This window comes from Notechis scutatus, unplaced genomic scaffold, assembly GCF_049901735.1.
Source record: "Notechis scutatus isolate UNSWTSFEM ecotype Mainland unplaced genomic scaffold, rNotScu1.2 NSCUSCF61, whole genome shotgun sequence".
In the NCBI taxonomy this organism is placed as follows: Eukaryota; Metazoa; Chordata; class Lepidosauria; order Squamata; family Elapidae; genus Notechis; species Notechis scutatus.
In genome coordinates, this window is record NW_028263165.1 from 54528 (window position 1) to 78948 (window position 24421).

The window sequence follows — 24421 nt, forward strand, 5'->3', positions numbered from 1 at the left end:
AAACCATGATACCATATTTATTATTTTTACCCAAACCAGTTAGGGTAAACAATGTTATCCCTAACAATGTCAACAGCATATAAAGAAAATTTGTATAAGATGTTATACAGGTGGCATTTCCCCCCGACAAGAATAGCAAGAATGTTCAAGAATAAATCCGAAAAATGTTGGAAATGTCATCAGACACCTGGCTCATTTTACCATATGTGGTGGACTTGTGCGGATGGTAAAAATACTGGGCTAAAATCCACATGTGCTTGGAAAAAATGACGAAAAAACATATAGACTTGAAACCAGAGATATTTTTATTGGGAATTTTACCTGAAATATATAGTAAAGACTTGAAATACCTGACTGTAAATGTATTAACAGCGGCTAGGATTGTATTTGCTAAAAACTGGAAAAATGAGAAAATACCATCACAGGAGGAAATCATTAAGAAAATATTGGAATGTGCTGAAATGAGTAGATTGACATTTGAAATTAGAGAACAAGAGGATAAACAATTTTATAAAATTTGGGATCTTTTCTATCTATGGTTAGACAACAAAGTACAGTAATGAAATACGTAGATTTTTAGAAAATAATAAATATATAAAGATGTACTTCTTATTACAAAATGATTTTAGGATAGATTTGGGATGATAATATGAACTGTTATACAATAAATTAAGTAAATTATGGTTATCTTGTAAAACATGAATGAATAAAAGTATAGTCAAATGATTGATTAATAATGATACTAAGGTATTTAATTTTTGATTGACAATATGAGATTATATGTAATGTAATTGTAATTGAAGACTACGAAATGGAAGCACAAAACAATTTGTAAACCAACCGGCGCACTGTATGTACACCTATGGAAGATAGCTTGATGTTTTTATTTTTTGTTTGTTTATGTTTGTTTTTAAAAACCAATAAAATTAAAAAAAAAAGAATGAACTTCTGAAAACCAAACATATCAAAAGGAATCCTTTATTGAGACAATTCATGTAGGAGTTCAAAGCAGCGTCTGAGGTCTCTCAGGCATACAGGGAGAGATAAGGGAGTTTAGAACCCCTCCCCTTATCTCGATGTATATTTAGTGAAACAAAAGCCAGTATGTTAATTCCCCCCCCCACCCCTTTTGTAGAAATGATCTCTTTCACAGTTTCCCAGGGCACACCTAATTTCCCACCACCCCCTTTTCAGAATGAACTATTCCAGAGGTTCCCAGGACACATCTCACTGTGGAATTTTTATGGTCTTCTCACCTCCTGGCTGTGCCTCTCAGAGGTGATAGGTTCAGGCCACCTGGGTTTCCTCCCTCCATTGTATCATGTGTAGGTTATACAAATTCGATATAAGATTAAATATGTTCTGTATTAACATACTCCTAAAACTGAATTCCTATTGGTCCGCACGAACAGCATCCTGATTGGTCCACTAAACGACCGTGATTGGTCCACTAAACGACCATGATTGGTCCGCTAAGAATCAACCGCGATTGGCCAAGCCGATTGCGGGAGATTCAAAGACTTGTCATTGGCCGGCGAGCCGCGAGCAATTCCTATATGAAGGACTGCCGCGGCTCCAAGATCTTGTACAGATCTTAACATAAAATAAAGAGCTTGAAGTACACTGGTCTCGCGCCTCTTTCGTACCCGATCTAACAAGATATATTCAGGTTACATCAAGAAAGGCTTTCTTCATCAGTCTCTCCCCCGCACCCTTTTCTTCTTCCACTGAAGAAATGACAGATACACGGATCTGACACCAGGCTTTAGAAGCATAAATGCTGCAAAGTATTAAGTAACTAATTTAAAATAAAACCAGGTAAAGGATTAGGTCAACCTTCCCTTGTCTTAGAAAAATGCTGAGTGGGGACTCCAATCACCATAAATCTGTACCAGCATCAGATTAATGCAGTGGTGGGATTCAGCCAGTTTGCACCAGTTTGGAAGAACCCGTTGTTAACTTTCTGAGCAGTTTGCTGAACTGGTTGTTGGAAGAAATCATCAGGGCAGAGAAACGGTTGTTAAATTATTTGAATCCCACCCCTGGGCTGGTTATGCAGGTGACCACGGAGAGGATCCGGGGCAGCCCCTGGGTGGGCTCTGACACCCTCCAGCAGGAATAGCACAGGGAGTCCCTGGAGGAGCCTGGAAGGGGAAGAGGGTGAAGGGTAGAATTGAGTGGGGTCTGCAGCTCCAGCCCCTCCCTCGATACTACGGTGAAAAGCAACTCTCTAAGAGAAGTCCAATTGCCTGCTTCACTTCAGAGGATCCCAGTCATGAGATTAACCCTGGAAGAAGTCCTCAAGCAACTCTTGGCTGGCCCTGGAAACAGCTGGACACATCTGGTGGGGGGACCTCCGGGTTCCCACAGCTGCTTGTGGAGCTGACCCCCCAAACTCCGATGCTTGGAGTCTTACAGCTGAGTAGAGAGAATGGAGACTTCAGGCTCCCAGGTCAGAGTCTCCTGTAGTTTGATGATCAGGAAACAGCTGATTAGAGGCTCAGCCTTTTGCCCCGCTGTGGGGTGGAGAGAAGGAAGGATCAAAAGGAACCATAAACATTCTTTTTTTTACTTTGACTTCTTCCTCAGATAAGACCCAGAAGGAACAGGTGGAACTTTCTCTGTAAACTTGTTTACTACTTGCTCAGAAAGTCAGTCAGCATTGAGGCCAAAGTAAACACCAAACAAAAAAAAAATCATCTGTCTCACAGGAGCCACGAATTATTCAAACCTTCCTTGTATTGTGAACCTGTCGCTCGTTCATAAGTTGATAACAAATTAAAATAAATAAATAAATAAATAAATAAAGGAAGGGAATTTCACTAAAGGAGATGCTGGGGCGACTTTGTACATTCCCTTTTATTTTTCCCTCCTTGTTCAAAAGTACAAATGGGACTTGAATACAGATTGAATGCAGAATGTCCTTAAACGAGGCTAAGCAAAGGACAAGAGAAGTTTCCTGCTGGCGAAGGACAGACAGAATCGGAAGGTGAATGTGGGGGAGAGACCCAGGCAGGGCAAGCGTCCCCCTCACTTTCAGCTTCCTCCTTTCCATCCTACGACTGAATGGATAACCTCCTCCTGCTCCTCCTGCTCCTCCCGCTCCTGCTTCCCTCCTGCTCCTCCTCTTCCTCTTCCTGCTCCTCCTGCTCTTCTCCCCTCCTCCTGCTCCTCCTCCTCCTGCTCCTCCTCCTCCTGCTCTTCTCCCCTCCTCCTGCTCCTCCTCCTCCTCCTCCTGCTCTTCTCCCCTCCTCTGCTCCTCCTCCTGCTTCTCTCCCTCCTCCCCCTGCTCCTCCTATGGCTCCTCCCCCTCCCGCTCCCGCTCCTGCTCTTCTCTTCCTGCTTCTCCTCCTGCTCCTCCCCCTTCCCCTCCTGCACCTGCTCCTCCTATAGTTCCGCCCCCTCCCCCTCCTAATCCTGCTCCTGCTTCTCCTCCTGCTCCTCTTCCTCCTCCTCCTGCTGATTCTGGTCCTAAAGTGTTGCTTTTCCCTGCAAGGAGAAACCAAGACCTTCCCCTGGAGATCCACCAGCTTCCCCTCCCCCTTTGGATCTTCCCAAGGACCCTCGTGATCTCCCTGTAGCCCTAAGCGCTGGTTAGACTGAAGCCAGAGGGGAAGGATGTGGAGTCTTTTTTAAAAATTTCCTTTTATTCTTTCTTTTGGGGCTTTTATTGTTTTTCCTTTAGGGGCACGCATGGGTCGTCCTTGACCTATGACCATCACTGAGCCCAACATTTATGTTGCGAAGTCAAAATGTGTTAATTGAGTTTTGCGCCATTTTACGACCTTCCTTGCCACCGTTCTTAAGTGAATCACTGCAGTTGATAAGTCAGTAACCCAAGTTGTTAAGTGAATCTGGCTCCCGTCCATGGACTTTGCTGGTCAGAAGGTTGCAAAAAGGGATTGTGTGACCCAGTCATAAGTAGGAACCAGTGCCCAAGCACCTGGATTTTGATCACACGGCCATGGGGTGCTGACTGTTGTAAGTTGAGGACTACCTGTAGCGCAGGGCGCTGTCCCTTGGGCTCCCCTGAAGCACTAAGCAGAAATAGCAGCTGGGAGTTCGAGAGCCTGGCTCCAAGTGCCCAGGGGCCACCCCTCCAAGGGGCTCTGGCTGGCTTGTCCCAGGGGGAAGGGAGGGGAGGGGGCCGAGGCCCAGAAGTGGTGCTGCTTTCCCAAGCCCTCTGGCATAAGCCCCCCTCCCCCCAGAAACCAACCTGGTTGGCATCCAATTGCTATTCTCGGAAGGGTTGAAGATAGCAATAGCCCTTAGACTTATATACCGCTTTATCGCCCTTTCCTAAGCGGTTTACAGAGTCAGCCTATTTGCCCCCTACAATCTGGGTCCTCATTTGACCCACCTGGGAAGGATGGGAGGCTGAGTCGACCAGAAGGACAGAGAAAAACACTTGCGGACTTCGCCTTCGGGGCGGGCAGGATAGGGGCCGAGAGGGCGGGCGAAGGATGGAGGGCGGCGCTGTCCTTGGCGGAGCGGAGGTCTCTGCAGGTGCAGGTTATAAAGTCTCCTTTTGCCGGGCGCCTCCGTCCTCTCGGCCCTCGCGCTACAGGAATGAGAAGCAGGGAAGGAAACGGGTGCGGCTTCTGTGCGAGTCCACCGCGGCCCCTTGGCGGAAGGGAACTGTGTCCGGGCCGGACGCTGCCCAAACACGCGGCCATCCCCTTCAGATCATCGACGGGCCGCCTTCTGCCTAAAGCTCCCCGAAAGCCCGAAGGGGGGTCGATCGGAGGGCGTCGGAAGAAAAATGAGCGAGGAAGTGGCTGCGTTCACACAACGGGCGTTTGAGCGCTAACCTGCCGGTTGCGGGCAGCGTCTCCCTTCCTTCCTCCACGGCCCGGGAAGACCGCAAGGGAGCAGCGCTGTTTTGGTTCTTCGGGGACGGGACGGAGAAGTTCAGCAGAGTTGGGCTTCTTTGCAGATCCGGACGGGACCCGGACCAGAAGAGGCGCCTAAGCGGCTTGTCCTTCGCGAAGGGCGGATGCACCGGGCGCTCCTTTTGCTCTTGGGAGTAGCACTGGGCTCCTTCGGGCCTGGAGCTCTTTGCGGTGAGTTGGCGGCGGTGGTGGTGGTGGGGGCAACAGACGTGGGGGGGGGATCGCTTGTCCTGGGTCGGGTCTCTCTCTCCCCCATTCCCCCCTCAATGCCAAACTCCATTCGCACAAGGAAAACTCTTCCTTTTCCTCCGTTTCACCGAATCTGGTTTAAAAACGTGGGTATCTGATTTGTAATCGGTTCCCATTTACAGAGAGTAAAAGTGTATATAATATTCCACGGATGGATAAGGTGCACTGTATATACTTCATATGTTTTAGTGTCCAGTCCTCTAATCATCCTGATTGCTCTTCTCTGCACTTTTTCTAGAGCCTCAACATCTTTTTTATAGTGTGGTGACCAAAACTGGATGCAGTACTCTAGGGGTGGTCTTACTAAGGCTTTATTGAGTGGTATTACTACCTCCCTTGATCTCGGTTGTTAAGGCAATTTAGGATTGCATTGGCCTTTTTTGGCTGCCGCTGATCCCGTTTGACCTCACAGGCCTGTTGTTGCCCAGAAGACAAGCTGCGAATGCACACACTGGGAATGCACACATTTCGCAACTCTGGAAGCTGTGGGAGGGGAGAGGAGGAGGGGAGGGCAGAGCGCTGGACAGTCTCCTTTCACTTTCACTCCTGGCTCAGAAGCACAAACGGAAAAGGCGCCTCAACTCCTTTTAAGTGAAGTTGGGGGAAGCGCGAGGAAAGGAAGCCGTGTTCGTGCGAAGGATCGGCTTTTCGGACAGGGGGAGGCAGCCCGGGACAGCCTCCCCACCCCGCCCCGCAAGACTCCCCGAAAGGGCCCTTAAGGCTAGCGCTTAACGCTGAGAATCAAGGGATCATTCAAAGCGCCAGATTTGGTTCCGTTTTTGAGTACCGCCTCGATTCATTTCCTGCCGAAGTTAACTGTTGGACTAGCAACGTCGGAAGCCAGCAAAGGGGGGCAGAACAGAAGCGGGGAGATCCGGCAGGTAAGAAAGGAAAGGGCTTTATTTTTTAAATTACCTGCATTAAAAAAGAACAAAACAAAACGCCCGATTCCAGACCGCTCTTGCTTGCCCGGGCAATTTAGCGTCTTCCTCGAGAGTTCGAGGCAACTCCCATCCTCCCCAGGCCGCAGGGGAAGATGGGGATTGTAGCCTCCCCACTCCCCCAACCCAAGGGGGCAGGCAGGGGTCCCCAAACTTGGCAACTTGAGTTGGACTTCAACTCCCAGAATTTATTTTATTTATTTTATTGATTGATTTGATTTGTCAATCGCTTACAAGACAATAGGTGTAAGTATTAACATGAGTAAGAATACAGGAAATGGGTACGAACAAATGGGGACAATAGGATAGGGACGGGAGGCAGGATGGTGCACATGCACACAGGCTTAAAGTTGCCAAGTTTGGAGAGCTCTCTGCTCTTGGGTAAACCAGAGGTGCCCGATTAGCAGATTAACAGAGTGGGAAGGGACCTTGTACGTCATCTAGTCCAACCCCTGAGCTAACCCGCTCCTCCACAAAGGCCGTTCCCACAACTCCTGGCCCAACCCCTTAGTTTCAGAGGTCTCCAAACTTTAAGACTTGTGGACTTCAACTCCCTGTAATAAGGATCTTATTACAGTATGCGCGCTCGGGGCTGGGCAGTTTTTTTCCTCCCCGAAACCTCCTTGGGCTCCGGCTCCTTCCCTTTCCTGGCTCTCTAAGTGGGGGTTCTCCTTTCCTTCTCCCCCAAAGGGAGCTTCGGCGCTGGGACCCCGCGGATGACGACCTCAGCAGCTTCCCTTTCCAGCGCTCAAGTCCCTCCGGCACCCTTCACCGACTTTCTCCGCCGCCGCCCAGCTGATCGGGGCTGGCTCCACCCTTCGGCGTCCAAATCCGGATGGGGCTCCCGAGGGCGATCTTGGGGCTTCTGGCCGCGGCGGCCGTCCTGTTGCTGCGGGAAGGATGCGCAGGTGAGTGGGCGGAGCTAAGGAGACCTGATGGGGGCAGCTTGGTTTTTTCCTGTGGCAGTGAGTTCCAGAGGCTTTGCCCGGTTGGGGAGGGCGGGCATCCTATCAATCTATTTATTTATTTATTTATTTTATTTATTTGATTTTTCAATCGCTTACAAGATAATAGGTATAAGTATAAACATCGTTATGAATACATGAAATGGATACATATAAGAGAAATAAAAAGGATCAATAGGGCAGGGACGGTAGGCAGGATGGTGCACTTATGCACCCCCCCTATCTCAAATAAATACACACTTTTCTCTCTTTGTAGACTTTTTGCATGGTTTTAGACTGCCTGCGGTAGAACTGAAAGTTACCAAGGGGTATCTAGTCCCTCCTCTAAAGGAGAATATTTCTACGTCAGGGTTGAAATGAGAAGTCCTTGGTGTTCTATTTATTTATTTATTTTTGTTTGTCAAGCATGTATGAGAAAACCAGTATAGATGTTTAAGGATAAATCGGCAAAATGTTGGAAATGTCATCAGATACCTGGATCATATTACCATATGTGGTGGACATGTGCAGAAGCTAAAAGATACTGGACTAAAATATACACATGGTTGGAACAAATGATAAAACAACAGATTTAAATAGATTTAAAACTAGAGATATTTTTATGGGGGATTTTGCCTGAAGGTTATAATAAAGATAATGTATTTGATTATCAATGTAATAACAGCAGCTGGAATTGGAAAAAATGAGAAAATTCCGATGGAGGAAGAAATGATTAAGAAAATAATGGAATGTGCAGAAATGGGTAGATTAACATTAGAAAGCAAGAAGAAAAGGAGTATTATAAGATCTGGGATTTATTTTATGAATGGCTAGATAGAAGAGTAAGAAATTGAAGGGTATTGTAATGGTAATGATACATTACAACTGACTATTTTTGAACAAGCTATACTATGAATATAGCTTAGCAGAAATGGAGATTTGCTTTTAAAAATAGCCTGGAATTAAAATTAAAATTTTAATGATAATATAATAATGATACAATACGATATAGAATGTTGATTAGAATATAATATGAATATATTTAAGAGGAAAGGTTTATAAATATTGTGCACACAACATATGTACCAAACAGACACACTGTATAATTGAAAGAAGGTTTTATTTGTTTTGTTTGTTATAAAATCAAAATCAAAATCAAAAAAGAGGGAAAACAAGTATAAGTATGAACACAACATATAAACATATAAGTATAAACAGGTATGAGTATATATACATAATAAATGGTACGAATCAATGGGAACATTAGGACAGGGGTGGTAGGCATGCTGGTGCGCTTATGCACACCCCTTACAGACCTCTTAGGAATGGAGTGAGGTCCACAGTAGACAATTTAAGGCTAAAGTTTTGGGGGGGGGGTTGGAGGATGTAACAACAGAGTCAGGTAGTGAGTTCCAGGTGTTGACCACTCTGTTGCTGAAGTTGTATTTTCTGCAATCGAGTTTGGAGCAGTTTACTTTGAGTTTGTATCTATTTGCCCGTGTGTTATTGTGGTTGAAGCTGAAGTAGTCATTGACAGGTAGGACGTTGTAGCAGACAATTTTGTGTACTAAGCTCTCTGAGCTTGGTTGTTTTCTTTGATTTTCAAATTTTATGATTCATTTTTATCAAAACATAAGATACAAAGGAAAAAATAGAAAGGAATGGGAAACTGGGGGAAGGAAAAAGGGAAAAAGAGAAAATGTGGGTTGGGAAGGGAAAAAGAAAAGGCATTGACTTCCAACTCTCTTTGGCACAATAGAAGAGAATAACATTACAATCTCAACTTTTTACTTTTGTGCACTAGTTAGTATATACTAGCCATTTTTATAAAACAGCAAACTTGTCTAATCAACAACAAAAAAATTCATTCCCCCCTCCATCACAAGCATACAGACTAGAAGCAATTTCCAAACAGAAAGAAATAATATATATTTCTGTTTGGTCATAAAAATTTATACATCATCACAATTTAGTTTAATAATATTCAGTATATTCTTTCACATTTTTTAACCCTAAAGGACAAAGAAAAGACTTTTTCTAAATTTTAAAACATTAAACTTTTCTTTAAAACATTTCTAAAACCAGTAAGTTCCAACACATCTTTTTTTAACTTTACTCTTTTTAAACTTCCTCTTAATATACATACAGTAAAATTCACTTTCAATAATACTTTACAAATTTTAAGGATTACTCAAACTTAAAGAAGAAAATCCTTTCTATTTCAAACCCACTTTATTAACCCAGAATCCAAAAACACAAAACTCCATTAAAACTTTCTTTCAATTATGTATATCTCACACCAATAAAATTCCAACTATTTATTTATTTAATTTATATTGCGGCCTATTTGCCCATGGTGACTCGAGGCGGCTTACACAATGTAAAACCATATTTGAAAAAAAAAAAAAACCTAACAAAAAGAATCAAATAAATTAGTAAAGTACAATAGAACAAAATTTGGGGAAACAAAAAACAAAACAAAAAATAAACAAATCACCCTTCAACTCCCATCCCCCGCCCCGATGACAGCAGTTCACACTAGCCATTTGATGGGCTTCGTCCCACTCTGGGTTCCCCAGGCCCGCTGGCAGAACCAGGTCTTCAGTGCCTTCCAGAAGAGTGCTAGAGTGTGGGCCATTCTAATCTCTGGGGAATGATATTCCAGAGAGACGGAGCCACCACAGAGAAGGCCCTTCTTCTGGACTCCACCAGGTGTATCTTCCTCAGGGGTGGGACCTGCAGCATTCCCTGCCTCCTCGCTCTAATGGGTCAGGTGGATGTGACCGGCAAGAGATGTTTCCTCAGATAACTGGGACCCAAGCCATGAAGGGCTTTTAAGGTGACAACCAGCACCTTGAATTGCACCTGGAAGCAAATTGGCAACCAATGCAGCTCCTGCAGGAGAGGTGACACTGAGCACCCACACGGGTCTGCATAAAATCATGCGGGCTGCTGCATTTTTGCACCAACTGGAGCTTCCGGATGCTCTTCAAGGGCAGCCCCATGTAAAGCACGTTGCAATAATCAAGTCGGGAAGCAACCAGGGCATGAGTGACTGTGAGTAGGGACCGCTGATCCAGGAAATGGCGTAACTGGTGCACAACCTGCAGTTGCGCAAAGGCCCTTCTGGCCACGACCACCACCTGCTCTTTGAACAGGAGTCGTGAGTCCAGGAAAACCCCTAGATTACGCACAGGGTCTGTTTGGGGTAGTGCCACCCCATCCAAGACCAAAGGTGGCAATTCTCCCTGAGCCAATGAACCCCAAACCCAGAGCCACTCGCTCTTGCAAGGGTTTAGTTTCAACCCGTTGCTCCCCATCCAGCCCCTAACAGCCTCCAGGCACTGCGAGAGGGAGGAAACAGCATCACTTAACTCACCACGGGCTGAGACATACAGCTGAGTATCATCAGCATATTGGTGATACCTCAGTCCATGGTGATGGATTATCTCACCCAGCGACTTCATATAAATGTTGAACAGGAGCGGAGAGAGTACCGAGCCCTCTGGAACCCTGTAAAGCAGTGGGCGAGGGTTGGATCTCTCCCCTCCTATCAACACTGACTGAGAGTGGCCACAGAGGAAGGAAGTGAACCAAGACAGCACAAGGCTTCCCACTCCCATCCCCCGAAGTCACATCAGGAGAATCCCATGGTCAATGGTATCAAAAGCTGCCGAGAGGTCAAGTAGAGCAAGGATGGATGCACTACCCCCATCCCGCTCTCGCCAGAGATCATCCAATAATGCGAGCAATGCCATTTCTGTCCCAAATCCAGGCCTGAATCCTGACTGGTAGGGGTCAAGATAATCTGTTTTGTCCAGAAACCTCTGGAGCTGCTGCGTGGCCACCTTCTCAACAGCCTTCCCCAAACTAACCACAAATAACGCATTAAATTTAAATTTCTCCCTCCAATTTATACTCAGGCAATAAGATCTTTTTCTTCTCTTTAAAAATATTAACCATTCATATTTTTGAATTTGATTTCAATATCTTACAAACTTTGGGTGTTATTCAAACATTATATAGTGTAAAAAGACAGAAAACAAACATTTATAAAGCCATTTTATAAACACAATGCTATATTAAAACTTCCTTTCAATACATATGTCAGGCTTGTAAAGATCCATCCTAACTCAGATTAACTCATTGAATTTAATCACTCCCTCCAGCTTATCCTTACATGATAAAATAATCTTCTTCTCAGGAATGTCATTCAAGTCCCATGTCCTCAACAAATTCTTGTTAACATTAAAAAGAAAACCCAAAATTTTTCTATTAAAAACCTGAAGTTCTTCCACATAAAATAAAGTTTTTGTCAGGGTTCCAAGTAACATACCTGTAGCAAACAAAAATCTGAGGCAGGTAGATTCCTCAAAGAATAGGTTTTATTGAGTATGTCATCTTGGCACAGGCTGGTGAAAACCAACTCTGAATATTCCCACGGTTTTTACCTAACTAAAAAGTAAACGTTTGCCACTTTCCCAAAACAACCAGTCACATTTTTTGACTTGGGGCTTATTTTATCAATGGCTAGCAGACAAAAACAGGAGCAACAAAAAGGGAAATATATGAAAGGATTAGTGATATAAGGAAGATATTTTAATTTGGTTAAACAAATAGCATGATTATTATTATTAACATTAATATAATTGATACTAAAGCAATGAATGGTATCATCAATATTGTGATTATTATTTCCTAAAATGATTTGTACCCAGACAACAAGCTGTTCAACTGAAATTGGAATTAAATAATATAAAAACTTATTACAAAAATAAACGAAAAGAAAAAGGTCCTGTGCTCTGGCCTGACCTCCTATTGCAGAGCTCTTCAAATTTGACAGCTTTAAGACTTGTGGACTTCAACTCCCAGAATTCCTCCTCCAGTCATGTTAGTTCATGAATTTTGGGCGTTGAAGTCCACAAGTCTTAAACTTGCCAAGTTGGAAGACCCCTTGTCCTACACTTTCCAGGCGCTCTTGGCAGAACACACAGAGGAAGCAAGATCCAGCTGTGATTGGGAGAAGGATCCACACACACACCCCGCACAGGCATACACACCAGCAGTGGGATCCTACCTGTTCCATTACCAGTTTGGTGATCGTGCACGCATTTAATGTGCATGCACCTAACGCGCCCATACAGCTTTCCACACACCAGCTGAGGCCTGCAGCGCCAATCAGCTGAGAGGATAAAGATCAGAAAAGCGCAGTGGTGGGTGGGAGGGCCGATCCTGCGCTTTTCTCTTCTTTCCCCTCTCAGCTGATCGTCGGAGGCTTTTTTTTATTACCGTTCGGCTGAACTGGTAGGAATTTTTGCTACTGGTTCGGCTGAACTGGGCCAAACCAGTAGATACACACCTTTCCCATGCTTTTCTGGGCTATAAAGTGAAAATTTAGAGGTACTCACCTTCTTTTCAAGCAGCCTTTGAGCTCAACACTCAAAACCCCTTTGAAACCTTTGCTCCAAATGGCCAAAGTCCAGGAAAACTCACCCACAGACTCAGTGGGTCTTCTGCCGGCAAGGGAGGCCAGGTCCATTGGTCAGGTTAGCTTGGAGTCCCATCTGGGTCGCCAAATTTTTGGAAGAAATGTCCGTCTGGGTTCAGTGCCAAGTGGGAAGACAATGGAAACATGGCAACTGCTTGGAAGGATGGTTTTAATGGTGCACAGGACCACATTGAGGTCCTGGGCAAAAAAGCACATGAGTGAAAGAGGGAGTGAGATTTATAACCTCTGTTGGGCTTTGAACTTGCTTCCTGTTCCTGTGGCAAGAAATGTATCTTGATTGGTTGTCAGACTCCCATGGGGCCATGCAGGGTTAACTTTGTAAGTGGTCTTGAGTCCCAAACTTGGTTGACTCTTGGCTGGGTGATGTAATCTTCCCAGGTGCCATGTAGTGAGTTGGGTAGAGGGCTAACTCTATCATGTCCTGAGGGCCATCTCTTAATCCCATCACCCTGGAGATGAAGGGGGGGCAGGGAGGTACAGGAAGCTGTTTTGTCTTAAAAACATGTTTCACCTTTTCTCATCCAGGGAAATATAATATTCTGCCTTTTTAATATTTCCTAGAATATTTCATTCTTCTACCGTAGGAGAGGGGTGGGTGCTAACTTTCTACAGGATCTCTCTCTTTCCCCCTCTCTCCCTCTCCCTCTCCTTTTTTTCCATCTGTGGTTCATGCAACAGGCATAACCAGGCCATTTGCCAGCTAAACTTCGCAGGCGATCATCTTAGGCAGGGCAAACGTTGCATTGTAAAGGAGCTGGACTGAGAACTTCAAATGAGCTCGGGGATGGATGGAAGTAGAATCCAGGTGAATTCCAGTTTACTGATTTGATTTGATTTGTCAATAACTTACAAGATAATAGATATAAGAATAAACTTGAGTATGGATACAGGAAATAGGCACAAATAAATGGGGACAATAGGACAGGGATGGTAGGCATGATTGTGCACTTATGCACACCCCTTACAGACCTCCTAGGAATGAGGTCAATAGTGGTTAGTTTGAGGTTAAAGGAGTAGGGGTTAGAGGATGTAACAACAGAGTCAGGTGATGCATTCCAGGGATTGACCACTAGGTTGCTGAAGTCATACATTCTGCAATTGAGTTTGGACCAGTTTACATTGAGTTTGTATCTGTTGGGTGCTCTTGTATTGTTGCAATTGAAGCTGAAGTAGTCATTGACTGGTAGGACATTGTAGCAGATAATTTTGTGTACTACGCTTAAGTCTAACTGTAGGCGGCGTAGTTCCATGTTGTCCAAGCCCCAAATCTCAAGTCTGGTGGTGTAGGGTATTCTGTTGCAAGCAGAGGAGTGTAGTACTGTTCTCGTGAAATACTTCTGGACTCGCTCAGTTGGGAGAGGTCAAGGCTGGAAAGTTGGGAGAAGATGCTGCTACGGCCAGTGTCCCTCTTGCTGCTGGGGGTGGAGCTGGGAGTCTTCGTGCAGGACGGCTGCTGCAATGAGTTCCTTGTGGGCAGAGAGGGAGGGAGAAGAAGCAGAAGGAGAGGGAGAGCACAGGTCCTAGGCTGGATGTTTCCCTCTTTCTTCTCAGTCCCTTGCGCTTCGTTGAGCCTGTGTAAAAACTTGCCCATCTTCATTTGTGATCCATTCCTATGTGTGTTTGAAAGAAAATGGAGCGTGCAAGTGGAAACCCTTCGAGCTCAATCAGCCTCGCCTTTGGCTGGGAAAGGGCAGGCTACCTGCCTTTGAGCTGCCTGGGGAGGAGAGGGCGGAGGTGGGGAATCCTCTCTGGGGAGGCGGTCAGGTCTCCCACTCTAACAATTAAGCTTCAAACCATTCAGATTTCGGTGACTCTCCCTGCGATGGGCGAGGGGAGGGGAGGGGGTGCGATTGAGGTCAGGCCCCAAAGGTCCCGAATTGCTGTGAGGCACCTGAACCAGATGTGGGTCTGTCCAGCTGTATCCAACGTCAGCCAAGGGCTTTCTGGGAGCTCCCTCCTTGCTTTTAAATCATGGACCTTCTCAAGCACAGCTAAAAAAGACCACTTGTTGTGGGGAGTGGGACTCCTGTGTGACCATCAAATGTTGGAGAGGCTGGAGCTGTAATGCAACCGCCTAATTCTGCTCTTCTTCCTTCCCAGGCTCTCCCTCACACTCTCTGCATTATTACTACCTGGAAGTGCCAGAGCCCAGCCAGGGGCTGCCCCGGTTCGTCATTAGGGGCTACTTGGATGACCAGCCCATCACTCAGTATGACAGCCTCACTGGGACAGTGGAGCCTCTGGTGTCCTGGATGGAGGAGGCGGAGAAGAAGACGTATCTGGCCCTTGACTTGGTGATCAGTCCTGACCTGATGAAGTTGTCAGAACTCAACCACCCGACTGAAGGTGAGCAAAGACGCTGCCACATTGATGCCTGGGTTAGACTATATTTCCTGCAAAGGTATGACCCCCACCCCACCCTGCGCCCCCAGATTTTTCTCCCTCCCCTGGAAATTCTTTGCCTTCTGCTCGTGCCCCAAAAGGATTAATTGCACTCTGATCACCAAAGACTTTCCTGCTTGTGAGATAAAAAGAGGAGGAGAGATTGGGTTTCCCAATCGCTAGTGGGAAGGGGGGAGAAACTTCCTACTAGTGACCCTTGTAGAGGGGAGGGTCTCTGAAAAGGGACATCCTTCTCACCAGTGGTGGGATTCAAATTTTTTTACTACCGGTTCTGTGGGCGTGGCTTGGTGGGTTTGGCAGGGAAAGGATATTGCAAAATCCCAATTCCCTCCCCACCCCACTGACCTGCTTTCCAGCTCCGTTCTCCTGTGCAGGGCAACAAAAGAAGACCCAGCCGATCAGCTGGGACTCAATGGGAGGCACAGAATAGATGGGGTTGGTGGGGCCAGTCAGAGGTGGCCTTTGCCGGTTCTCTGAACTACTCAAAATTTCCGCTATCGGTTCTCCAGAATTGGTCAGAACCTGCTGAATACCCACCTCTGGCTATAATGCTCTCTCGGGGAATTTTGGTCTTTTTCATTCGCACCCACCCCCCTCTGGGTCTCTTTCAGGGCTTCACATCTGGCAGGTGATTTTGGGCTGTGACGACAGGAACAAAGGAGGGGTTTTCCGCTATGGCTACAATGGGAGCGACTTCATCAGCTTTGAGAATGAGACCTGGGTGACAGCTCAACCCCAGGCCGAGAAGGTCAAGGAGAAGTGGGTGGGTGATCCAGATTGGTCCCAGATAAGTAAAGACTACTTGGAGAAGATCTGCATTGAATGGCTGAAGAAATACCTGTCCTACAGGAAGAAGGCTCTGGAGTCCACAGGTGAGTGGCAAAGGGGTCTCCATTGCACTTATTTCTGTAGGCTCCCTCCTCTCTGCCTCCCAATATCATTTCTGCCCAACATAACCAAGCCACCCTTCATGCCCCTGGGGAAAAAATAAAAACCTGGGTGTATCCCACACCAGACTCTAGAAGGACAATGGGAGCGGGGGGAGAGATTCTTCTATGCTCCCTGAGATAAGTTTTCCAAAGAGAAAAAACTAATTAAGCCTGGGATGAAGGCTGAGATCCATTTCCATGAGAAAATCTTGCAAAGCAGAAAAAACTAATTCCTTTATCCTCCCTGTTCTGTTGTGGAACAAAGACGGACTCAAGACTGGAGTTGAATTCAGCTCTTTATTAAGCGTCAGTAACTTCAACTAAACTCGAGCCGCGGCAGCCTCTTTTATAGTGGCTGCTCACGGCTCACGGCCAATGGCATCGTTTTAAACTTCCTGCCATTGGCGGACCAATCGCAACAGTTGTTAAACCGCCAATCAATAGGTGGCAGTGATTGTCCAATCAGAATGTAGTATTACGAGTATGCAAATGTCTATATACAACACCCCTCCCCTCTTGGTTCGGTCCAATGCTACGTTACGTAGTCACGTAAGCAGGCGGGGCTTTTATGGTTCCTACTTGACCTGCGCAGTTCAGTCTGTGTTGACTTTCGTCGGTTCGGACAGGATCGCTGTCTCTCCTGTCCTCTCTGGAACCTCCTGGAAGGGTGAGTCAGCCATGCCGCTCCCGCCTGGTTTTTTTGGGCTGGTTGAGTCAGCTTTGCCGCTCCCTCCTGGCTTACCCGGGAAGGTTGAGTTGGCTCGGCTGCTTCTTCCTTGGGTGTCTTCCAGCTCCTTTCTTCCGAACTCGCCTTCTGGTAAGTAGTTTTTATTTTTTGTTGGGCTTTCTGGAACGGGTTGCTGATTTGTTTTTTGTCATGTTAATGGAGGGTCTTCCCTTTCTTTAATATTTGATGGTTCCCCCTCCCTCTGGTTTTGTTATTATTTATTGGATTTTGTGTGTGGGCATGTTCTGTGCTTCGGGGCGTGTCGGTGATCCATTTGATAGTTCGAGACCGTAGTTGGTCACATCGACCAACTTCTTCCAGGTTCTGCCGTCCGTCGTTTCCAACCGGTATGACCGTGGCCCTGTTATTTGCGTTATTGTGGCCGGCAGCCACAATGGGTCTCCAATAAGAGTTTTTGCGTATACCAGGTCGCCTGGAATAAATTTGTGGTACTTACTGGAGGAGTCTGGTGGCTTTTCAGGGTTGTAGGTGGGGTGCAACCTATCCAAATATGTCCGCAATTTTCTGCCCATTAAAAATTCAGCTGGACTCTTGTTCGTTGATGTGCTCGGCGTTATATGTTGGATTGTGAGCATTGTATTGATTTTGTCTTGAATGTCACCTGTGTCAATTTTTTCCAATGCCTCTTTCGTATATCTAACCATGCGTTCCGCCCTTCCATTTGAAGCCGGGTGAGCTGGCGCTGTCAGGGCATGTCGTATGTCCTGTTCTGTGAGGAATTGTTCAAAAGCTAAGGCTGTGAACTGGGGGCCATTGTCCGAAACTAGCATATCTGGCAACCCATGCGTGGCGAAAAGTTTTCTTAGTTGTTTGGTGACGGCTTCAGTCGTCGTGGAATTCATGACGCTGACCTCCAACCAGTTTGAGTAGGCATCGACAATGATTAAAAATGTAGATCCTTTTGTGGGTCCGGCGAAATCTATGTGGATCCTCGACCAGGGGCCTCTGGGTGTCTCCCAGTTGAGGACCGGTGCTAGTGGGGGAGTAGGTCTGGACTTCTGGCATTTATTGCATGTTGTCACCCATGTTTCAATGTTTCTGTCCATCCCTGGCCACCAGACATAGCTTCTGGCCAGGGACTTCACCTTTACCATACCCGGGTGTCCTTCATGCAACATGCCCAGCACTTCTTCCTGTAGTTTTTTGGAACAACAACACTATCCCCCCACAGTATACATCCTTTCTCAACTGACAGCGCAGTTTGCCGGGTTCTGAAAGGTTTAAAAGTTTCGTTCTTGTCGTTTTCCGGCCAGCCCCTCCCTACCCAATTCAGGATCTGAGCCATCAATGCGTCTTTTGCGGTTTCCTTTGCGATGTCTGATGTGGTGATATGCAGATTTGGTAATGTTTCAATTTGGAGTGTGGATGTGGTAGGAGCTGGGTCGTCGTCCCGATCTGGTAGAGGTGAGCGGCTCAGTGCGTCGGCATGGGGTATTGCTTTTCCTGGTTGGTGGACGAGTTTATAGTTGTAGGCTGCAAGGAATTCTGACCACCGTGTCATCCTTGGTGATAGGATGTTGGGGGTGGCTCTGTTTCCCACCAGAATTCCCAGCTGTGGCTTGTGGTCAGTAATTAAGGAAAATGTCCTACCATAAAAGTATTCTTGAAACCGTTTGACCCTCGCTATGGCGGCTAAGACTTCTCTATCCAGTTAGCTGTAGTTTCTTTTGGCTTTTGACAGCGTTTTAGAGTAAAAGGCGATCAGTGCCTCTCTGCCATCAGGTAGTGTGTGGTTGAGTATGGCGCCCACACCGAATAGTGATGCGTCGCAGGTGACAGTCAGTGGCAACGTGTCGCTGTATTGGATTAATACAGATTCAGATGTTATTAGGTCTTTAATTCCCTGGAATGCAGCTTCTTCTCATTGGCCCAAGGCCCAGGTGGCCTTTTTATCGAGTAGTCTGTGCAGTGGTTCCACTATTGTTGCCTTTTGCGGCAAAAAGACATTGTCAAAAATTAATGAGTCCCAAAAATGCCTGTAAGTCTGTTTTATTTTTGGTTCTGGATGCTTCTTTTGTGGCTCTTATTTTTTTTTCCGGTGGGGTGGATTCCTGCTTCATCAATAAGGTATCCCAGGAACTTGACCTGATTTGTAACAAGTTGGCATTTTTCTTTTTTCACTTTGAGTCCGGCTTCTCTAAATCTTTGCAAGACTTCTCTTAGCCGGTCTTTTAGTTGCTTTTTATTTCCGGCAGATACCAATACATCATCAAAATAAAGGACCACCCCTTTTAGTCCTTGTAGGAGGCGCGCCATCAGGCTTTGGAAAACACCTGGGCCCATGCTGACACCAAATTGTAGCCTGTTGCATTTGAATGCCCCCCTGTGCGTTACAGTAGTCTGTGCCTCTGCCGTCTTGGGATCAACCGACAATTGTTGATATGCTTGCGTGAGATCGAGCTTTGCAAAAACTTTTCCTCCCCCCAAGTGCAAAAGGTGCTGAACTACTGGAACGGGGTATGCGCTCTGCTGTAATGCGTGGTTTAGGGTGGCCTTATAGTCACCACAGATGTGCACGGACCCATCTGGTTTCACGGGGGTCACAATCGGGGTTTCCCATCTTGCATTGTTGATCGGCTCTAGTACTCCTTGTGGGATGAGTCTGTTCAGTTGCTCATCAATTTTTGGCTTTAAGGCAAAGGGGACGCGTCTGGCTTTTAACCGGATGGGGGCTATGTTGGGGTGCAGACTAAATGATATAGGGGTCTCACGGTACTTGCCTAGCGTCCCGTCGAATACGTCCTGGAACTCCTTCATCAGGCTTTCTTCCCAGTCCGTCTCAGAGACGCTGTTGATTCCTGTCACCTCGATTCCTAAGGGTGCGAACCATTCTAACCCAAGCAGGCTGGGGCGATCTCGGTCAATGATTGTCAATGGAAGGACCTCAGTATGTCTTTTGAAATTTATTTTGAAATGTCCCAATCCAACTACCGGAATCTTGTTCCCTTGGTAATCTTTTAACGTCAGGCTTTGCTCTTCGAGTTCTTTTCTTTGGATGTCGGGTATCAGGTTTTTTATTGTGTTCCATGATACCATTGACAGATATGAGCCGAAATCCACCTCCATCTCGCATGGTTGCCCTTCTATTTTAACATTTATGTAAACCTTTTTTGCATCGGTTGTTCTGGCGTTTCCAATGATGAAGGTTTGGTGTGTTCCTTCTTTTTCGTTGATTCGCTTGCTTCTGTTTTCTCGGCTCCAGCGACTCCCGGTCTGTCTTTCTCTAGCTCTGGGGGGGGGGTGCTGCCTTGTCTTTTTGGACTATAGCTCTTTTTGTTTCGGCAGACCCTTGCAATGTGCCCCCGTTTTTCGCAGTGTCTGCAGATGGCATCCAAGAAACGGCACTCTGAACGCGGGTGGTCTCTTCCGCATCTGGCACACTGAAATTTGGGCTTCCTTCCTCTCTTTTCTCACCGGTTTCGTTCTGACTGAAGCCTATGTATTTCCTCGTCTTCGTCTTCAGTGTCGGATGAGGAAACGACGTCTTCATGGTGGGTGGTCGCAGTAGTGTGTTTCTGGGTACCTTCTGCTTTCTTTTCCCAGCTTTGGTTTGGGCTGTTCTGTGTTTCTCGGTTGGTCGTGTTCATTTGTCGCATCGTAGCCGCTGATTTCTTTGCTGCTTCGGCTGTGGTGGCTTCAGCGATAGCTTCGTTCATGGTGATGTTGGGTCGGTTCAGTAATTTGCTTTGTAAAGTAGTGTCTCTCAATCCTAGTACCACATGGTCTCTCATGGCTTCGTTCATGTTGAGAAACTCGCATGCTCCTCCAATGTCCCTCAGTGCTGCTACGAAATCCCCAATACTTTCGCCTTCTCGTTGATCTCGTTTATAAAATCCGTGTCTTCGGATGAGGTTGGAGACAACCGGCACATAATGGGCTCTCAGTATCCGGTTCAAATCTGGCCATGCCATCTGCTTGACATCATGAGGTTTGGCCAATGCCTTGGCCATCTTGAAGATGGTAGAGCCGCAATGCGTCAGGAATACGGCTCTCTTCCTCTGGTCAGTGATTCCTTGCAGTTCGTTACTCTCTAAGAACATAAGGAACCTGTCGATATATGACTCCCAGTCTTCTTCGGCTGGGTTGAACGGTGCGGGTGGCGAGTTATTTCCAGACATCTCGTCGATTGCTCGGTTCTCGTTGCCATGTGCTTACAGTCTTTTTCCTCTCAATCCCACCTTCATCGCCAGTGTTCTGTTGTGGAACAAAGATGGACTCAAGACTGGAGTTGAATTCAGCTCTTTATTAAGCGTCAGTAACTTCAACTAAACTCGAGCCGCGGCAGCCTCTTTTATAGCGGCTGCTCGTGGCTCGCGGCCAATGGCATCATTTTAAACTTCCCGCTGTTGGCGGACCAATCGCAACAGTTGTTAAACCGCCAATCGCTAGGCGGCAGTGGTCGTCCAATCAGAATGTGGTATTACGAGTATGCAAATGTCTATATACAACACTCCCACATTCACCCAGAGATGAATCTGTCCTGGTTTCCATTTGAGGTGATGTGAACAAATTTAATTGGGGGAGGAGGGCAAAACTGAATCAATCCCCAAGCATTACGATTATTTTTTTTGTTAGAGTGAGAACTTAACCCAAAAGGTCCTTGCATTCATTTCAAAAATAAATGTAAAGAGCTTCGGTGCCCCATCTTTCAGGAGTCCCACAGGCTCAGGAGAAGAGAAGGAGCAGTGGGAGAGGACGACCAGATAAGCTCTTCACTGTTATTCAATTCCCTGACCAGAAAATCCGAGGAACTCCTCTGGTGTTGCTGTTTCTGCAGAGCCCCCAGTGGGGAAGGTGATCCACAAGGAGGTGAATGACAGCCTGGAGGTCTTCATCTGCCAGGCCGTTGGCTTCTACCCCAAGGAGATCCAGGCCACCTGGACCAGGGATGGAGAGGCCTGCCAGGACGAGACCCTCCATAGGAACGTAGCCCCCAACTCAGATGGGACCTATTATCTCTGGCTCAGCATTAAGATCAACCCCAAGGAGAGGGACCGTTTTCGGTGTCACCTGGAGCACGAGGGCTTGCAGGAGCCCCTGGACTTGGCTTTCAAGGAGGAAAGAGGTGAGAGGTTGAATGGTTATTGCACATAGAAGTATGCCAGTGGGATCTGTAGCTGGCCAAGGCCTCCCGAGCCTGGGAATAGGCTGAATCCTCCAGAGCTTTCCGAACCCCAAGGTACCTACACATTTGACTTCAGGGGTCCCCAAGTTGTGGGCTGCAGCCAACTACTGAGCCATGGCCTAATTGCCACTGGGCCGCATGAGTGGCCAGCCGGTGCGTGTGTGTCTTGTGCGAGCCTCGCTGTGGTTGCTGGTGGCCCCACTCATGTGAGCATCGCCGTGAGTGTTACAGGCATGCCTGCATGCCCACTTGTGCCTGCTCCTCCCACAAAAGCATCCCTCTTTCCTCCCTCCCCAGGCTGCCAACCCAGAAAAGTTGGGGAACCCCTTAATGACCTGTCTAATTGCTTCGTGGTTGCAATTGGAAAAGTTGTCATTGAGTAATGCAGTCATGGGGTTGTCTCAATTAATGACTGCTTTGCACAGTGATTCTGGTTCCAATCATGGTCATAAAGTCAAGGACCACTGTAAATGAAAGTAGTAGACATGACAGAAATGCTATGGAGTGGAAACAATGTTTTCCTTTCTGGGGGAATTATCTGATGGGCCAAGTCTTCCCATGTCATTCAATGTCCTTTTCAGCAGGGGAGGCTGGCCCTTTCTCAACCCAACAGGGTAGACCAGAGTAAGAAACCCTTATTATTTACACCAGCATAATCCTTATTATAAAGCGATAGTGACAAAATCTTGCCATCTGAACATGCCTCACTTTCCCACTATCTACCTTCAGGTGAACTAAGAGAAGCTGGACATATTTACTTAGTTTATTTACTTATTTCTTGACCCAGGCTTTAGCCTCTTCCTCCCTTGTCTGGCTGCTCCTTTCAGCGTGGTTCTTCCCTCTGTCCCCCAAGATCATTCCAGCTGCTCTCGGTGGGCTTTAGGCAGTGCCCCCACCTAAAGGAAGGCCCTCCCCTCCAAAGCTGCAGAGGAAATGGTCTTGGGGGGGAGGGGCTTTCTTCAAATGGGGGCACTTCCTGGAGGCCAGTGCAGGTTGGGAAAGACTTCCATTGCTCAGCATCTCCACTTCAGAGAATTCAACATTTATCTAATCAGAACCATGTTTTTTCTCCTTTTTCAGCTACAGGGTGGCAGATTCCTGTGGGAATTGTAGTAACCGTAGTGTTGGCACTTGGGATTCTCTTCCTGATATGTAAGTGAAACAAACACACCCAATGACCTCCACCCCTGTGTCTTTTTGTGCTGACTGAGCTGGTGTGGATGGGAGAAAGACTCTTTGAGAGTTTCAGCCAGGACCCCCACAAGACCATCCCCCATAAACAGCATTTTGAACATGGGCAGGTGTTATGTCTCACCTGTACAAAAGAGGTGAGAAGTCCAAATTTCCAACTGAATACAAACAAGCAAGCAAATTATAGAGTTAACTCCTTGAGCCGATAAAGTTCTTGGCAGTCTTTCACACGCTGTCTGCCAAGTCCGACAAGAAAGCAGGAATATAAATCACACAAGCTATCACCACACAGGATAATCTGGAGCTCCTCTGAATAAGTCACATGTTGTCCCGAACAAGTTTCCAGAGCGAGCACACCCACTTTTATTCCCTGTGGGGCGTGTCAGTCCCTCAGCTCAGTCTCTGATTTGTCCCTTCTTTCTGCGTTGCAGCTCGCATTTTTGCCTGCAATGCTGCCTCGCATCAAGCCAGCATTCCTGTGCTTGATTCTCAGTCTGAGACTCTGATACGCCCTCCTCCTTTTCCTGATTAGCCTCAGGTCTTCCCTCCTGGTTATCTGCCGACACCTGAGGCACAATCAGGGAGGAAGGCATTGCCGAAGAGGAAGGTCCTGGGGAGGAAGGCATTTCCAAAACCTCCTCTTCCCCATTGTCCGAGTCTTCGTCCTCTAATAAAGCAGGCTCAAACCTCAGAGCCACAACAGGAAGGGGTGGGATGCTAGCGGTTCAGCCCGGTTTTATAGAACCGGTAGCTCCAAAGAGCAGCTGATACCGAACCGGTTTGCTGCCACGACAGTCTGGTCGTCTGTTTGGGCCACCTGCCTGCACGGGCTCTAGGCTGTTCTTTATCCTATCTTTTTACTTCCTCAGCTGCTTTGCACGGCACTGCTGAGTGCCACACTGCTGGAGAAGGTAAATGTTTGCTGGAGCTGGTACCACGCATGTGCATGCAGTGCATGTTTCGCATGCATGCACACGCTCCCCAAACCTGTTGTTATGCCGGTAGGATCTCACCCCTGAACATGGGTCAGAAAGGAAGAAGAAACTATGCAGACATTTTCCCACTTCCTGTCAATGTCCGAATGTTCCACCTTCCTTTTGTCAGGGAAGAAGTCTCTTTGGCCTTAATAGACTTACTTCGGAGGAGCAAATATTAGGGTTCAAGAATCAAAGAAAAGTCATAAAAACAACCTCAGAAGCCCCAGACAATCCATAGTCCCACCATGCGTTATCTCACCTGGCAAGAAAGACCTTCAGGGAAGCTCTGGTGATACCTGGGGGCCATGGAGGGAGGGGCCTATATCTTTTGCCCCTGCTTGCAGTCACACCTGGGGACAGACAACAGCAGGGGAGAAGATCCAGGAGTGTAAGGAGCTGCTGCTTGCTCTGCTCCTAATCACAGCAAAAGTAATGATGTGGAAAGTTTTCTCCTCAGTTGAGCGCAACCAAATGCAGCTCAACACATCCAAGCAATTCTCTCAGCAACAGTGA

At 46.8% G+C, this 24421-nt stretch overlaps 3 protein-coding genes across 3 annotated transcripts in view; all 3 read left to right on the forward strand.

Annotated features, from left to right (window-relative positions):
- The window catches only part of LOC148128465 (major histocompatibility complex class I-related protein 1-like), a 56419-nt gene that overhangs the window by 29640 nt on the left and 2358 nt on the right, over positions 1-24421 (forward strand). The gene's annotated exons all lie outside the window — the stretch shown is intronic.
- Positions 4525-24421, forward strand: part of LOC113427974 (zinc-alpha-2-glycoprotein-like) — a 77277-nt gene continuing 57380 nt past the window's right edge. The window contains exons 1-2 of the mRNA XM_087949050.1: positions 4525-4713; positions 4964-4988. The gene's annotated coding sequence lies outside the window, so the exon portion shown is untranslated. The remainder of the gene's footprint in view (positions 4714-4963; positions 4989-24421) is intronic.
- LOC113428443 (zinc-alpha-2-glycoprotein-like) lies at positions 4997-24421 on the forward strand. The gene is made up of 7 exons (XM_087949045.1): positions 4997-5063; positions 14636-14881; positions 15550-15810; positions 21393-21680; positions 22821-22892; positions 23801-23862; positions 24269-24421. Exons 1-7 carry the CDS (start codon positions 4997-4999, stop codon positions 24419-24421), a joined length of 1149 nt encoding a protein of 382 aa, XP_087805171.1.